Below are 18439 nucleotides of genomic sequence, written 5' to 3' on the forward strand. Positions count from 1 at the left end.
ATTTCAGAATTTGGCACGCACCTTTCACACCTCGATACATAACCTGAAACTCATATTTTATCTCAAATTTTTGGAGTTTCATCTTTAATGAATTATAAATGAAAGGGGGAGCATTCAAAAAGTCAAATTGGCAACATTTGAATGATATAGGGGGAGACTTCACTCTTATATATGAAAAGCTGAAATTCAGCAAGTTAAGCCCTTACAAAAACTGATTTTAAAATAAGTATCAATAGGCTCATACTCTTTATTTTGTAATCATCAAAAAGGGGGAGATTGAGGATGATAGTGTTATTTTGATGATTAACAAGCAATTATCTAGAGTATATTATAAGTTAAATTGATACTTCATTTATAAGTTCATTACTCTCAGTATATTTGTATGAATTGATAATAGATACATGGCTTTGTTCATTTGAATGAATCTAACCTTGAGATGCAGCAAAGTGTAGATTGAGTCGACCCAAAGGATGATTGGGTCGACCCCGGCACATCAAGAAGTCATTTGGCACACTTCTGCAAAATTGGCACAGATGAACAGTGAGTTGGGTCGACCCAAGGTAAGCATGAGTCGACCCAAACTTCAAGAACCTCAAAACATGAAAGAAATATGTTCTCTGGATTTACTGAGAGGGTCGACCCAAACAGTAGTTGAGTCGACCCAAGCTTAAGTCGACCCAAACTCTGAGAGGGTCGACCCAAAGACAAGACAGAAAGGCAGACAGAAAATGGTTCTCTGGAATTACTGAGAGGGTCGACCCAAGAAGAAGTTGAGTCGACCCAAGTGAACTTTGAGTCGACCCAAAGAAAGGATGGGTCGACCCAAGTGAAGGAAGGCTGAAATTCAAGTTTCTGTGTTTTCTGAGAGAGTCGACCCAAGGAATGTTTGAGTCGACTCAAGTGAAAGTTGGGTCGACCCAAGGAAAGTTTGAGCTGACCCAAGGTTTGGGTCGACCCAAGAAAAGTTTGGGTCGACCCAAGCACGGGCAGAAGCATAACGGCTAGTTGTGCAGAAGTGCTTTTTGGACTCCCAACGGCTATAAACGGCTAGTTTCTTCAATCCAACGGTCAGGAAGGACTATTTGGAGGTTGGAGAAGTATTTAAGAGGGAGTATTCATCAGAGGAAGTAAGCTTTTGGAAAATACATCAAGTGCATTCAAGAGAGAACCCTAGCAAGACAAGCTTCATCCAAGTGCTTCATTCAAGAATCAAAAGAAAGTGGTTGAGCAGATTCAAAGAGTCATCAAGAGCTCCATCCACCCTTGAAGAGTGAAGCATCCTTGACAAAGAAGAGAGAAGTCACATCAAGCGATAAATATTCTCTAAACTCTTCTTTATAGATTATATTGTTATATTTGCTCATCTAGAAGTTTAAATCTTCTTCCTTTGTTTATTAAACTACTTGTAAAGGTTGGTTGGTTAGCCCGCAAAACCAACGGAATAGGTTGATTGGTGTACCCGGAAAACCAATTGTAAAGGTTCGTTGGTGAGCCCGTAAAACCAACATAGGTTGTTGGTAAGCCCGTAAAACCAACGTAGGTTGTTGGTGAACCCGTAAAACCAATTGTATAGGTTCGTTGGTGAGCCCGTAAAACCAACATAGGTTTTTGGTGAACCCGGAAAACCAAAGTGTAAAGATTTTTGGATTGTGAGCCCGGAAAACAATCCAACTGTAATCCGCGGGATTATAGTGAATTCCCAAGGGGTCGCTTGGGGAGTGGACGTAGGTGCTAAGGAGAGCATCGAACCACTATACTTCTTGTTGTTTGCATTGTGATTTGTTTAATTTCACTAACTCATCATTTAACACAAGTAAGATAGTTAAAATTAAAAGAAACCAATTCAACCCCCCCTCTTGGCTTGTCACCTTGGGCAACAATTTCCATATCAAGTTTAAAGCCCGACTTAAGGTTAGGGGATCATGTCCTATATGTGTATAATACATTACATGAGGCAATCTTTTGACATATTAAAAAATTTCTTTGAGAGAATTTTCTTTGCCAAAATGAAGGATTCTTCAATCCACTTTGCTTCTTTAATCTCCGAAGTGTAATTCTATCAATCAAAATGCCCCTTCTTCCTTTTCCACTGCATCAGTTTTTATAATTGACCTCCAACTATCACCCAATAACCAACTCATGTCATTCCCCTTAACCACAAAAATAACTCATTTAGTTATGAACTCGACATGTTATCCTTCAATTTGCTTATTCCCCAGCAGGTTGCAGTATAATTTTTGGCTTTACATGTCTTCTACACAACTAGGTGCTCAACAACTCCGAAGAGCAAGAACTTAAAGAAACTTCCAAATATAATCATAATAATCTAAATCTCAAATCTAGTTATACTAGCCAAAATCAATCAATCCTAATCGAACCTTGAATCCGCAACAAAAGCAAGACAAGGAGTGTTCTTCATTATGTTTGGAAGGATAAATCATTTGCTGAGGGACTGCTATCACAGGAAGACCAAACCATTAAAGAAGGTCAAGGTACACCATTAAAGAAAGTAGTGCCAATCCTTTCTCTAGGCTCATTACCTCTTATCTTCTTGTTAATCTTACTGTCTCCTCTAATAATTGGGGGCTTGATTCCAAAGCAAGCACTCACATTTGTTTTAATAACACTTGAGTCTTCATCTTTTAATATTCAAGCAAAAAGCGTATCGCACTAGAGTGATTTGTAGCTTAAGTTCTTAGGGCAGAACACATGTACCTATAGATGAGTCATCAGAAGAACGTCCGACCCTCAATATGTTGCACATGACCAGACTTTCAATAGAATCCCGCTAGTGGATCCTTGCTACTTGAAAGGGGCTACAACATTGTTTTAGACTCAAATACAATAGTAAATCTCTAGAAAGGATGGGTTTGTTGGAGAGGGTTTGTTAGCAAAAAAAACTTCAATCAATGTTCTCTCTTTAAATATCAATAAAATCCCTTTAAATTTTCATTTTTAAGTAACAAATCTCCTCTTTTGTTTATGATGCTGAATCTTTAATAGGGTTAAATGCATGATGACTAAACCTAACTTCTAGAATCAATTGAGATATAACAAAAGTAAGTGCAAGGTTTGTACTCAGGCTAAGAAGACATAATAACTTTTAATTTGATCCAGAGAAATACCAAACTCCTTGAGCTTGTGCATAGATATATGTATGACTCCAGTAAGGTTCCAATTAAGGAAAATTATTACTTTGTAATAGATGACTTCTCCCAATAGTCTCATACCTACCATTTGAAATCTAGGGATAAAATGTCAAGTTCAAGATCTATAAAGATAAAAATTGAGAATTAGACTAATAGTCCAAGCCCAAGTAGAATCCAGTGATTGGAGAAGTAATAAATGCAAGACCATTTGTAATCACATTTCAAATTTGCAACAAAAAAAAAGAAAAGAAAAGACACTCAAGCTTCCAGGATTCAACTTTTAAGCTTAGTTTAGTATATTTCTATGAATTGACTTAAATGGTTTTCTGGTATGCTTAGTCTGAGTGGAACACTTAGATTTTATATCAAAGTGCATAATAGGGACCAAGTTTGGGTCTGTCTAATTCTATACAGGTTCACATGTCCTAGACAACCATGCCAAACAACAGAAGCCTTAACATTACAAGAGAGATTTTAGTGATATTTGAAGAAAGAAAATTAAGTTAAACAAACCCTCACAAAGAAAATTTTCAACAAAACTTATTATTTCTAGATGTTGCAATCTTATTTGACTCTATGACAATTGTGAAGCCCGTCTAACCTAGCAGCGATCTACCAGTGAGATTCTAATGAACAAGGGGCATGTACAGTATGTGATGGATAGTTAGACAACTTTTTGAAACTATCTTCAAGTCCACTTGTTCTATCGCAAGCACATATGCCATAGTGTTGTTTATGAGTATTACACCTCTACCCAAATCTTGAAATGAAGAACTAGGAGCGATCAAAATAACCATGAACATTTGCTTAGAAACAAGGCATCAATTATAGGAGGAGATAATAAGATTGTTAAGAGGGTTAAAGCCATAGAGGTAACATACCTCACAAAGGTATTGACAAGAGGGTTAAAGGTAACATCCTGTGCTACATGATTCATCCTTCTACACATGTAGCAAAAAAACTTGTCCCTCTACTTTTGGTGCGACCTTTAGCCTTTGAGGTACGATCTAGGACTGGGTCATGAATTTGGAGATCCGCAATTGGGAATTCTTCTTGAAGTTCTTGCTTTTGCTTGATGTCAAGTTAGTGTTGCTCCTTCATCTTAAAGTAGATCACTTCCATTAGGGTGAGATCACCTTTCTTATGGCTCAAATCTTCAATGTAGTTTGTTCATGGTGGAAGAGATTCAATCAATTTTCAAACCTTATATCTCTTAGGGAAGACAAATTCAATCAATTTGGCTTTTTTCACTAGTTCTTCAAAGTCATGAATTTAATCATTAGAAATTATTTCCATCATAGTGTAATTTGGGAACATGGAAATGATAAACGGATCGATTGGCATCATCAAGAGTTCATCATCCTTCAGTGACACTAGTCCATAGATTGCTGATGATTGTGTTTAAATTACCTCTCCATATTGGTATTTTATGGTAGCTGATTTCTTCACTATTGGTCGACTTCATCAAATGTGCTTAAGCTTCTAGGCTATAGAATTTGCCTTTTACCTAAAGCATTTATTACAAGGTAAGCCGAACCACGCCGAACCAGCTGTTCAAAGATAAATCTTGTGAGTCTCTCTCTCCCCCCCTCTCCCTCTCTCCCCTCTCAGGATCGCCGGATTCGGAGCTCACGAAGCTCCCCATCAACAGAACTGGTGAGTCTCTTGGCCACCCTCTCTCCCTCCCTCCTCTCTCAAGGGTCCTCATTACTGGATCCATGCTTCCCCATCCCCGTTGCTGGTGCTAACTTGGTCTTTGGATAGGTGAGTTACTCTCTCTCTCCCCTCCCTCCCTCTCCTTGTTTCGGTATGCTCTAGCAGGGTACAATACGAACCTATACCACACCACACCAATCACCACCAGTACCGCTTCATCAACCTTGATTGAGAAAAACTTACAACGACCCTTTCAAGTTTGGGCGACAAACACTTCAACCGCAAATTTTTAAAATGTTTCAATCTGACCCTATAACTTTTTTGCCATTGCAATGTGGCCCAGCCATTTATCAGCGCCTTAACACCATTAACAATTGGTGTAAAATGGCTAAATTATTGAGTGACTTCAAATAGTTAAATAAGGAGTATGATGACCTCTTCGAAGAGTACATTGATCACTCAGTCATTAATACAGAAGTACAGCATCATTAAGGAAAAAGAACTATACAAAAAGAAGAGTTGGTGGGAAAGGAACCTGAGCTAGGTGATAGTGATGAGCTCAGATGTATGGATAGCTCATCAAAAGGGGAAGGTGATTGCTCGTGGTTTCCAGAATTCAAGGACACAGACTTCAGTAAACCTATAAAGTTGAAGCTTGGGATGCCATTTGCTTCTATTCATATACTCAAAAGGACATTGAGATAGTTCTCCATACAAGAAGGTTTTGATTATGTCTATAAGCATAATGAAAGGGCCAGAGTTATGACTGGATATAAGAAGAATTGTGGTTGAAGGATTCATGCCTCTCCCCTATAGAGGATAGACACCTATCAAATTAGAAAATTTCAGCCTACGCATAAAAATGAGAGACACTTTGAGAATCACAATATCAACTCCAGGTGGTTATCTCAGACCTACATAGAGGATATCGGGTCTGATACAAAATGGGGTGTTAAAAATTTCATAGCAAGGGTGAAAAGGGAGGTCAAAGTGCAGATATCCAAGGCTTAAGCTTATTAGGCAAAGAGGAAGGCACTTCTGACCACACATAGATCGCACAAAGAGTAGTATGGAAAGCTATGGAAGTATTGTGATGTCATCAAGATGACTAGCCTTGGCAATGCCATGCTAATGGGAACCTTGCTGAGGGAAGGGCAGCAGCTCCTCTTCTAGAAATTGTATGTTTGTCTTAATGCATGCATGAGGGGGTTTCTAAATGGATGTAAACCCATTATTTGCTTGGATTGGTGCCATCTGAATGAGGAAACAGCTACTGCTAACTGATGAGAGTACAAAAGTGCGATCTACACATTACTTAAATTAGTATTATTGCTAACAAATAATGATAAAAGTGCTGCATTAATATTATATTTTTGTGGGGTGCAGGTGATCGTAAATCAAAGCTAAAATGCGCATTGGGTCCAAAAAGATGCATCACCATAGGTGACCAGCCAACCGTATGGGTCAACCCCAGTTGCACACTAGAAGGAGGTCAAGTTCAGCCGTCCAGTTCACAGCAACCAATTTCCAGCAGCCCGTGCATCCATTTGAAGGAGCCCGCGTATGAATCTCCCGCATCCCAGCTCCATCTCCTCCTTCCGTTCGCGAGTGTTTCCGATCCATCCGCCTCTTCCGCGTTGGATCCGTCTGCGTGTGAATCTCCCACGTCCCAGCATCCTGCGTCCGTGCTTCCTTCTGATCCATCCGCCTATCCCGCGAGTGATCCACGGCGTCCGCGAGCCAGCGTCCATCCGAGTCCCAGCATCCCGCGAAGCTCGCTTCCAAGTCCACGCTCCTTCCTTCCGCATCAGTCTCTACCGCGTGCAACCCATCCTTCCACGCAGCTCCCACGCTTTCCAACTGATCCCAGCTTTCGCGATTGCGATCCATCCGAGCATCTCAGGTTCCACGTCTGCATCATCCCAAGCGCCAGCAGTCCAGCATCCTGCGATCGACTCCCTTCCGCGTCCGAGTCCGCAGCTTTTGGAGTTCGCAATCTCTCGAAGGTTTCCGCGTCCATCCATCGGTTCCTTCACAGCGCGTCCTAGCATCACAGGAGGCCGCACGTCCGCATCCCAACATCCCAGCCGTCCGCGCCTATTCCCCTGCGAGCTTCAGGGTTCTCACGAGCTATATGAGGCTCTCCCTCGGCTGAAAGGGGCTATCTCTCATTCTAGAAAAAAAAATAGAGAAGGGAAGAAAGAAGAGAAACAGGGGATGCCCTGTTTCGGAAGAGAAAAAAAGAAAAAAACAAGGGAGAGGCTGATGTCTGTAATGGGAGGCTAAATCTCTCGGTCAAGGGTGATGGACGAACCCTTGACAATTTACTTCCTTCAAGTAAATTCTGAACAATTATTCTCTTTGATTTACATCTATTATATGTTCTTGATTCTTGCATACTTATTTTAGATAGATCTTGTATGGTTTATATTTATTGATGCATGGATTGTTTCGATGTTTGATTTGTCGTAGACGTAACCGGCACGATAAATACTTGGACATTGAATTCATGTTTTCAAATTATATATTCCATGATTAGAACTATTCTATCTGATTAATCCTTAATCAAGAATCGCAGAATTTAATTGTTGAAAATAACATTGTCATGGGGGAATCCAGATCCCTAGCCATCTACAATTAATTGCATCAAATCCATTAATTAATTTCTCTAAGCCTCTTTGAATAATCTAAAATTTCTTTAATTACATCTGAAACTACGCTAATAATACATATATCGTTCCCTGAGGAATCGACCTCAGACTTCCGAGTTTTACTACTTGTGCGATTCTCCTGCACTTGGGAGAGTAGTTTTGCGAACTCATCACTAACTTTTGGAAAGGATGGGATTGATGATATCTTTTCCATTGCATGTGCTGTGGTGGAGGTCGAAAACAAGGAGTTGGGAGTTTTTGGAGTTGGTTTATCACTAACCTATTGGGAGACATAGGGACTGTCGAAGAAAGAAGATGGACCTTCATATCAAACAAGCAGAAGGTGAGGCTTAGCTATTCAGATTTTATCATATTAGTCTCTCTAATATTCCACTATGCTAAACATGATTCACCGTATCAGCCCAAACCAAATGGTACAAAACGTACCATACCGTACCAATATGGTACCGATATCCGATATGGGTGGCGTACCGACACTCAGAACGCCGAAAAAACTCCGTACCATACCATACCAATACAATGCTAGTGTGGTACCAATACGAGGTCCAGTACCGAGACAACGAACCTTGATGCTAATGTTTGTCTTTATAGTTCATTATCTAATCTTTTTCCAGGAGTTAGTAGAGACTTTTAACAACATCATGCCAAATGCTAATCACAAATTTTGTGAGGCATTCGCATGCAAAAAATTGTTCAAGGATAAAAACTTCAAGGATACCTTGTGTCCAACAATAAGGGCTTATACTAAAGCTGAATTTTGTATGACGATGAAGGCACTAGCTGATTTAGATCCAAACAAAGCAGTGGCTGCATAGATAAGAATTGTCTTTAAAGTGTAGGCTTGCTTTTAGTCCCAGGCCAAAGGTCTGACATGATTCTCCACATCTGTAAATCATTTAATCGATATATTATGGAAGCCAGGGACAAGCCAGTTATCATCTATTTACAGACAATAAGAAAGCTTATTATGCATAGTTTCTAGGTCGAAAGGTAGACTAGTATGAAGTATGGAGGACTAATATATCCTAAAATCCAAAAGAAGGTGCAGTTAGCAAAGCTGCATGCCATGCATTACCACATAACATGGGGTGATGGTAGCAGTTTTGAGGTAGCTTACCATGATAAATCCTCGACCTCTTTTTTAGAGAACATAATTGCTGCAGTTGCACGGCAGCATGTTGTACCAGTGAGGTCAAACTTCCTATACCCACATGTTCTCTTTAGGTCAATCAGGTGTAATCATGGTAATCTACCCCAAAATTGCTACCACCACCCCATGTTATGTTGCATCGCATGGCATGTAGCTTTGCTAATTCCACCTTTTGGAATTTAGGACATCAGTCCTCCATACTTCATACTAGCTTGTATTTTGCCTAGAACGCTCTACATAAGAAATTTTCATATGGTCTTCAAGTAGGTGATAATTGGCTTATCCCTGGCTTCCATAATATAGCTATCAAATGATTCACAAATGTTGTTGAGAATCATGTCACACCTTGGCCTGGGACTAAAAGCATACCCACACCATAAAGATAATTCTTGTCTAAGCAACCACTCTGCTGTTTTTGGATCTAAATCAGCAAGTGCCTTCATCTTCATACGAAATTCAGCTTCAGTACAAGTTCTTGCAGCAACATACAGGGCATCCTTAAAGTTCTTTCCCTTGAACAACTTCCTCAATTTGCATGCAAATGACTCACATAAGATCTGTTATCAGCATTTGGCATGATGCTATTAAAAGTTTCCACTAACCCCTGGAAAAAGAGTAGACAATGAACCATAAAGATAAATGTTAGCACAGTTCAACATAAAAGAGGCTAATATGATAAATTGAATGGCTAAGCTTCACCAGTTCACCTTCTATCTGTCTAATAAGAAGGTCCACCCCTCCTTTGACTATCCCTATGTCTCTCAAAACTCCAACTTTCCATTTTTCGGCCTACATCATAGCCCATGCAATGGGAAAGATATCAATCCCATCCCTTCCAACAGCTTATAGTAGTTGTCCGCCGTGGTTCCTTTTAGATGGCACCCATCCAAGCCAATAATGGGTCCGCATCCATTTAAAAACCTCCTCTTGCATGCATCAAGATAAACATACAATCTTTGGAAGAAGGGCCGCTGTCCTTTCCTAGGCAATGTTCCCATGAGCATGGTACTATCTAGGTTAGTCTTCTTGATTACATCATAATATTTCTAGAGCTTCCTATACTACTTCTTATGCGACCCTGTATGACTAGAAATACCTCTCTTTGCCCAGTAGGCCCAAGCCTTGGATATCTGCACTTTAATCTGCCTCTTCCCCATGCCACAAAATCTTTAACACCCCATTTCATATCAAACCTGATATCCTCTATATAGATTTGAGATAACCATTTAGAGTTGACATTGTGATTCAAAATATCTCCCACATTTATGCGTAGGCTGAAATTTTCTAATTCGATAGATGTCTACTATCTGCAGGGGAAAGGAATAAATCCTTCAACCACAATTCTTCTTACATATAGCCGTGGCTCTAGCACTTTCATTGTGCTTATAGATATAATCAAAGCCTTATTGTATGGAGAACTGCCTTAATTCCTTCATACGTACAAAAACAGAAGTAAATAGCATTCCAAGCTTCAACACTGTAGGCTTATTGAACTCTGTGTCCTCATTGAGTTTAGGAAACCATAAGCTATCACCTTACCCTTATGATAAACCAAGGTATGCTGAATCGGTACCAGTAGGCATACCGGTTGCCTACCGGACCGATTCGAGACCAGTTTATACCGGAACCGGTCTAACACGAACTGGTCTTTTGTTTATTTTTTTTTGGTTCACGGACGCACGCGGAAAAAGAAATTTTTTTTTTGGTTCACGTCCGCATGCGGACGCAACAGAAAAATAAATTTCTTTTTAGTTCACGTCCACGTGCGGACGTGCCAGGGCTTAATGCCACTTTGTGGCATTTATGACCCGTGCGGGGCAGTTCCCAGCGCGGGAAATCGCGCCCGTGCACGGTGGAACCGCGCGGGGCAGGGAACCACGGCGTGGCTTTCGGGCCACGTGCTCTGACACCACAGCGTGCGCGCTGTGGTTTAAAATCCACAGTGTGCGCGCTGTGAATTATAAAAAATCGGTACCGGTACGGGCTGGTACGAGACCAGTACACAACAGTACGCATGCATACCGGTCGGTACTGGCCTGAAAACAGCTGGAACCGATTTTCACGCTGTCCGGGTACCGGTTCTAGACCAGACCGGTCCGTACCAGGCTGAACCGGCTGGTACGGTCCGGTTCGGTAGACCATATGATAAACTATCTATGCTTCTGAGCTCATCAGTATCACCTAGCTTAGGCTTCTTGCCCACCAACTCTTCTTCTACAGTTCCTTCTTGAGGACACTGTAATTCTGCATCAAAGACTGAGTGATCAATGTATTCCTCAAAGAGGTCGTCATCATCCTTATCCTTGAAGTCACTCAATGACAGTGAGAATCACTGTCATTGGAACTGATTGCCTCATCCTTTTCCGCTTCTTCCATAAGCCTCTTACCAAGCCTTCTTCCGTCTTCATGACCTTGCTCATACCCTTGGAAGTTAACATCCACTAACCCCTCCCCTTTCTCATACCCTTCTTCATGTCCTTCTGAAATCTTGTCCATCTCTACATCCAACTATGATTTATCTTTATTGAGATCAGCAACTACATCATCATTGTCTTGTTGGGTGGAAGAAAGTACGAAGAGTGCCTCCACTAGGTCCAACTCTATCTCGTCTATGCAACGCTTTATATAAACTGCTACTTTGCTCTCCCTCCTAGTGATAGCCATCATATCAAGTACATCTCGATCATTACGCAGTAGGCTTAGTCCCTCTTCCAAAGTCTACCCTAAGACTAAGTAGTACAATTGTTCTATCTTTACTTGACCCAACTCCTTGGTCAAGTTTTCTAACTCTATATAGCTCATTTTTTCTCAGTAGCAGTTGTCATAGTAGCTGACATTGCCACCGACATACTGCATGGTGGGGGAGAAATGAAGACAGATCATGTAGGATCTCTAGAGTAAACAGGTCATCCATGCTGCATACACAGTACACAGCAAAAATCATTGTTAATGGCACTTATGTTTGTGTGACATATAGAAACACACCAACTACATAAAAAAAGTAGGATGAAAAGATGGACCACTTTCATATGAACAACTACAATCCATGTCATACAAGGGTCCCTACTAAGATAAGGGCCACTTTCACATAAACAACTACAATCTATGTCATACAAGGATCCCTATTAAGATAGGAACAACTTTTACATGAACATCATCCAACACAACTACAAACTAGGCACTTCTATCACATCCAAAGTATTATGACGTGGCAAATTATAATGTCTGTAGAATGTGACAAATTATTACAAAATAAAGCACTTATTCTTGTGTGGTAGATTATAGTAGATTATAACATTCAAAGTATAAAGTATTATAACACATGATCCAGCAATAACTACAATCTAGCACAGCTACAGTCCAGGTACTTCCGTCCAGAATATGCAATCCAGGAACTTCAATCTTTATCTAATGTCTGTAAAACAGTCTACAAATTGTATTAAACAGTGATATCTAAGACTTAAGCCCCTATAGAGTGTGGCCCCTATCTAACTCATATTAATCCCAGCAAACAGATTTTAAGGTGACCCCTGTAGTGCGTGGCCCCTATTCTAACAATGATTCTTAGAATAACCATAACAAAGGTGACCCGCAAATAAAGGCTGCAATGGGTTATTTGCCCTTATTTTATACCTTCCAATCCACATGGAAGGTGGCCCATAGATGAAAAATAAGCTTCTTTTGAGCAACTAACCATAAATAACTTGAATATTTTATCACATTTCTAAACTTCTACTACAATTCCTAAATCTATAACAAATATGGAACTACACCACCACATTGGGAACACTGAATCATACAATATCCAGCATTATCAAATAAAAAGAAAGTTAAAAGAAGAAATGCGAAAACCCTACCTAGTCGACGTCCAGCAAGTATTTTAGCATGGTTGCATTAGCTGGTGATGAGTTTGGCTTCGTAGATTCCTTCTATGCTTGCAAAGATAGAATCCCAAGTCAATTAGGGCTTCGATTGCCTTGGGATGGAGGAGATCGAAGGTTGGAGAGGGACTAGTCAGGAGCTTGGGAGACTTGGCAATTTTTTTCCCAAAATAGCTTTCTTCTAATAGGTAACCCTCCAACAAACGGAGAGTAATTTAGATATTTTACACAAACCGTTAACAGTGTTAAGATGCTGATAGACGCCTGGGCCATATTGCAATAGAAAATAAGTTATTGGGTCAAAGGGGAACTTCTTAAAAATTTAGGGTTGAAGTGTTTCTCACCCAAATTTGAAGGAGTGTCTCTATAATTTTTCCTTTAATTTATAAATCATGTAGCAATGTTGCTTTCTTGCCACTAATATCATGTTATCCTACATTCAAAGATTGCCATCCTAGCTTGCTCATAAACTTAGTTGATCCATATTTCATTGCTTCTTTAACTCATGACTATAACAAGCTAGTAAAGATTCTTGGTGGTTGTACAAAAAACCAGGGTTCAAATCCCACCTTTATCAAGGTTTGGATAAAGACTCTAATACTTAGAATAGCTTCTGTAGCTATATAACTACTATGCACGGCATGCCATATCGTACCATACCGGACAGTATCAGACATACCGTACCATACTGGTTCGGTACCGGCTCTCGATACGCCAAAAAAATTCCATACCGACATTATGCTGGTGTGGCACCGGTACGGGGTCTGGTACCGGTACGGCGCATCTTGCTACTATGCTACTTTATTGGCATCCTACCTTCCTCATTAATGGACAATTAGTTATTAAATAGCGATTTTATCACATTTCCTTACAAGTTCAAGGTGAAGATCAACATTGAATATCAAATAGAGCATAAAAGACTGATGTGGTAGCCATATCATGTACAAACATTGTAGCATATGTTTGTTCATTTATACATCCACTGGATGCATATGTACATATGTGTACACAAAGTCAGTGTCCATGCATCGCACTATCTTATGACATTGGCCTCACCTAATACAAACATTGTTGGATATATATATATATATATACACATGCATTTATTCTAGTAGATGCTCCTTCAGTTTTTATCTCCAAGAGATCCCTAGATGGGCCAAAATGTCCAAACAAATATACTTGTATCAAGATTTGCCGAACCAATATCGGGGTGCACACCAGCCAACGATTAGTTGTATACTATACTGGTCCATACCATGTTATTCCGGGGCAATGCTGAAAGAGGAAGGTGGAAGGGAGGACACAGAGAGAGGGAAGGAGGGAGGAAGAGAGAGGGGAGAGGCTTACCAACAAGGGCTTCGCATCGAAGAGGAAGGATCATCCAGTGGGGGGAGAGAGAGCAAAGGTAAGAGCCTCAAAGAGGGTTACTAGCGAGGATTTTGCATCGAAAAGGGTTACCTCGAGGGCTTCGCATCACCCAGCGGATAGAGGGGGGGGGGAGGCTTACCGGCAAGGGTTTCGCATCGAAGAGGGAGGATCGTCCGGTGGAGAAAGAGAGAAAGAGCAAGCCTCAAAGGCTCTCGAATTGTCAAACTACAGGGGAGGGGTTATTAAGCGAGCTAAGTGAGAGTGTTGAACTGTTCTGACTTGGCGTCAATTCAATTCGGTATGAGTCGAACCGTCCAATTTGGGTTCATTCAGCAATCACTGCTTGTATATATTATTAGGTATAGCTACTAATATTAGTAAAACGCATATGTCAAATGTATATTCCAAGGATAATTTTGATATCTTAATTAAGGTTTAAAAAAAAGTATTCTGTAGCAAAAGACCTGACCCATGAACCTGGCCCAACTTGGGCTAGGCCCAGACCCCTAACCAAACACAAAACCCACCCACCCCCCTCTTACTTTCTTGCATAAGAACCTCACCAAACACGATCCTCCTCTCTCCCGATCCTCTCCCTCTTCTTCTCTTCTCCCGAGCGCCCCCTCTACCTTTGCTCTAACACAGGCCACCAATACAACAGATAGATCCACACTGCAAATCACTGTATGTGCTTGTTTAATGTGATCATAATTAGAATTTACTATTCTTATTGTATTATAAACAAAGCAAGTAGATATTACATGTAGGTATGCTGAAACAAAAAGAGGAGGAAAACAAGCATATAGCTTGTAAGTAAATATACATGAAAGAACACACAAGGAATTGATAGGCATATAAATACATAACCACGCATGCACCAATGCACGTGCATGCAACTTATATACTTGTAAAACTATTATGTATGATGTAGGTATATGCATATGCTTACACAAGAATGTAGTATGTATTCATGCATGAGGCTCTTGAACAAGAAGAAGGTAGAAAGAGATACTTACAACTGAAATTATTGGGTGTTTTTGAAACACGAAATCAAGCTATGACCAACACCTGGCTTTGGCATTTGGATAACTTGAATGCACCAATACTTCAAAATCTTCCCAGCCAAGATGCTGAAATGCAGTTCCCAGAATCCAGAAGTTATTCAATTTACTTTGACAAGACTAGGTCATCCACAAAGCCAAAAGGTTAACAAAGTAATGTCAGTAGTCATCATACTGATGGAAATGGTTTGAATCCCTCAAAATAATTTACCTGCAAAGAAAATCAGAAGCAAACTTGCTGAACAAGTGGCACTCTCCACGTACAATGGGACATATGGTAATTACCATTGGCATTCCAGGCTTGTTTTCAGCAGATAAAAGCAACTGTTAGTTTCTAACTCTGGCTGAAAGATTTCAACCTTCTTTCCTCATCCTCCACATCATGCAAGACCAAACTTGATTCAGGAAAATATCATCTTTGTTTAGCCCATCTAACAGCCATTTCAGTCTTGTGTAGCTAATACTGAGCTGAGGGTGTAATTTGTCCCCTGCAGTAAAAGAGTTAACTTGGTTTCTAGTAGCTGTCCAACTGTTTCCTGGAGTCTTTCTGAAACCCTTCTCCTTGATCAGTGCTCTCAATGCTTTGACATCTTCCCAATTCCCAGCTGCAGCATAAATATTGGAAAGAAGAATGTAGTTTGCAATGTTCCAGGGTTCTAGTTCAAATAGTTTTCCAGCAATTATTTTTGCCAGTTCAATGTTAGAAAACACTTGGCAAGCACTCAGAAGAGCTCTCCATACACTAGGATCTGGCTCCATAGGCATTGAGTGAATCAGATCGCTAGCTTTATCCAGGCTGCCTGCACGGCCAAGTAGATCTACCATGCATGAGTAATGAACAACCTTGGGTGTTATATTGAAGTCCCTGGTCATGGAATGAAAAACTTCCCATCCTTTCTCAACCAGACCGGAGTGGCTGCAAGCAGATAAAACAGAAATAAATGTCACACTCGTTGGTCTCTCACCAGCATCTCGCATTTGGTAAAATGTATGAACTGCATCTTCACCACAGCCATGAATTCCATATGCAGCAATCATAGCATTCCAAGATACAATATCTCTTCCTGGTAGGTTTTTGAATACCTTCTCAGCATTGCTTATACTCCCGCATCTTGCATACATAGTTAGAAGAGCATTTCCCAAAGGACTGTCTAAAGCCAAACCAAGTTCCCTTCTGACAATGTATGCATGCAAGCATCTACCTTGTGGTAGATTTGCCATATGTGTACATGATGGAAGAACATTGATCAGTGTGGCTGAGTTGGGTTTCACCTCCGAGTGCATAAGGTAGAAGAGTAAAAGAGCTTCATTTGGTTTTCCATTCCGGATGTAGCAGGCAATCATAGCATTCCAAGAGACTACATCTCTATCAGAGGAACTCCAAAATATATGGAGTGCAGCTGATTCATATCCACAGTCCATATACACATTGGTCAGTGCAGTGCACAATGATGAATTGCCACCAAGGCCATGTCGTGTTACATAACCATGGATTGATCTGCCAATATTCAAAGATAATTTGTCTTTGCATCCTGCAAGAAGAGAGACCATAGTAAATGAGTTGGGTTTAGTTCCTATTTGCTGCATCTGTCTGAAGAGACTCCAAGCCTGGCTCGTCAATTGGTTACGAATCAATCCTGCAAACAATATGTTCCAAAAAACCACATCTAACTTGTCCATCCCATGAAAAATCTGAAGAGAAGATACCATACAATCTAACTCTGCATACATGCTTAATAATGCACTTTCAATGGTGATGTCACCCTTCTTTCCAGTTTTCAGGGCATAGGCATGCAGTTGTTTACCTTTCTCTAACTCACCAGACTGGGCACATATAGATAGCATTGTAGCAATGGTGATTGAATTTTCTTCTATGTCCTCCAATTGCAATTTTTTAAACAAATTGAATGCTTTGTCATGTAGCACGCAATTTTTATATGCAGAGATCATAGCATTCCATGCCGCCAGATCTTTTATGAGCATCTTTTCAAAAACCAAAGTTGATAATTCTGAATTTGCACTTTTACCATACATATCAATCAATGCATTTGCTACAAATTTATTGGATAAAAATCCATACTTGACAACAAACTGGTGAATTTGCTTTCCCAGCTCTAAACATCCAAATTCAGCGCAACATTGCAAAGCAGCCAGAAATGTCACAGAGTCTGGAGACACATTGTCTACTAGCATCTGGACAAAAAATTCCAAAGCTTCATCAACACCTCCCACCTGAAAATACCCATATATGATTGCATTCCAACTCACTGTATTCCTTAACACCATCGTATCAAACACAGAGCGTGACCACCTTATGTCAAACCCTGAATAGAATCCAATCAATGAAGTCCCTATATGCGGATCTGATTCGAGAAACCCTCTTCTCAAACAATAGCTGTGTATCTCTTTCCCAAGTCTTAAGTCGGACAACTTGGAACAAGCAGAAAGGAGACTAACCAGAGTCACCGAATTGGGATCAAAACCAGCTCTTCTCATTCTAGAAAACAGCAAAATAGAATCTTTATACTGAAAATTTTTAACAGTCCCAGAAATCATGGCATTCCAAGATGCCAAGTCTCCTTGGGTCATTTCTTCAAACAGTTCAAACGCATCATCCACTAGTCCACATTTGCAGTAAAAATCAATGAGTGCTGTCCTGATCCGGACATCGTCGATCAAGTTGGTGCCACTGATATCAGAATAAATCCTCTGGCCAAGTTTGACGTCCTGTAGCCTGGCGCACGCTTTAAGAACAAACGGCAGTGTGAGTCGATCGGGTGCAACGCCCGAAGCTACCATTTCAGCGAATGTTGCGAGGATTCCTCGGTCATTCTTGAGCTTGAGATGGTACTTGAGGATGGAATTCCAAGCCTTCTGGTGTTTGGTCTGAGCTTTTTGGGAGGGGAGTGGAAGGCTCTGGGAGTTGGTTAAGATGGAAGACATCATTTTTGAAGCATAGATTAGATATGTACGTGGCGGTGGAAGAGTATACAAGTAGTGGTGCTGCAGGGTAGGGCCGGATCGGGTTAAAATTGTTATTTTTAAGATCAATTTTATAGAATTTTATGAAACGAGTTCTTTGGGAACGAAGATTTTTTTGATGGTTTTAGCAAATATGAGCATCAGGGAAAACAAGAAAATTAGATTTATAAAAAGACTTGAAAGATCAGTCCAGTATTTAGAACGAAATTCGGAAAATGAACATAATAAAAAAAAGGGTGAGGCTTGAGTCTACTTTCGATTAAAGTTTCGGGAGTTCAGCATTTTGCTAAAAACAGGCTCTCCCAAGTCCTACTAACCAGCATCCAGATGGATGCTCCAAATCTTTTCGAATCTCATCCAACAACAATGATACCCACACGATTCGCGACGAGATAATAAAAATCAAAGTATAATTTGATGATAATAAAAAGGATAATAATAACTTAAAAAATTAAAATAAGAAAAATATATTATAAATGAACCATATATTTACTAATTATTGATAATTTTACTGTCAATA

At 40.2% G+C, this 18439-nt stretch overlaps 1 protein-coding gene across 6 annotated transcripts in view; it reads right to left on the minus strand.

The window, feature by feature from the left end:
* Positions 1 to 18190, minus strand: part of LOC103718767 (pentatricopeptide repeat-containing protein At3g16610-like) — a 40153-nt gene extending 21963 nt beyond the window's left edge. For 3 of the 6 annotated variants that reach the window (XM_017845155.5, XM_017845157.5, XM_088701193.2), the window contains exons 1-2: positions 15149 to 18190; positions 14893 to 15006 (exon numbers count right to left, since the gene is read on the minus strand). In XM_017845155.5, the coding sequence (XP_017700644.4) occupies positions 15292 to 17883 (2592 nt within the window). In that variant the 5' untranslated portion in view covers positions 17884 to 18190 and the 3' untranslated portion in view covers positions 14893 to 15006; positions 15149 to 15291. Of the gene's footprint in view, positions 1 to 14892; positions 15058 to 15148 lie in introns of all 6 variants that reach the window. The other 3 variants (XM_017845152.5, XM_017845149.5, XM_088701194.2) reach the window with 2 other exon arrangements.
* Between the last annotated feature and the right edge of the window lie 249 nt (positions 18191 to 18439).

This window comes from Phoenix dactylifera, chromosome 7 (genome assembly GCF_051530095.1).
Source record: "Phoenix dactylifera cultivar Ajwa chromosome 7, Ajwa_hap1_PhDact_Kaust_v1.1, whole genome shotgun sequence".
Classification (NCBI taxonomy): Eukaryota; Viridiplantae; Streptophyta; class Magnoliopsida; order Arecales; family Arecaceae; genus Phoenix; species Phoenix dactylifera.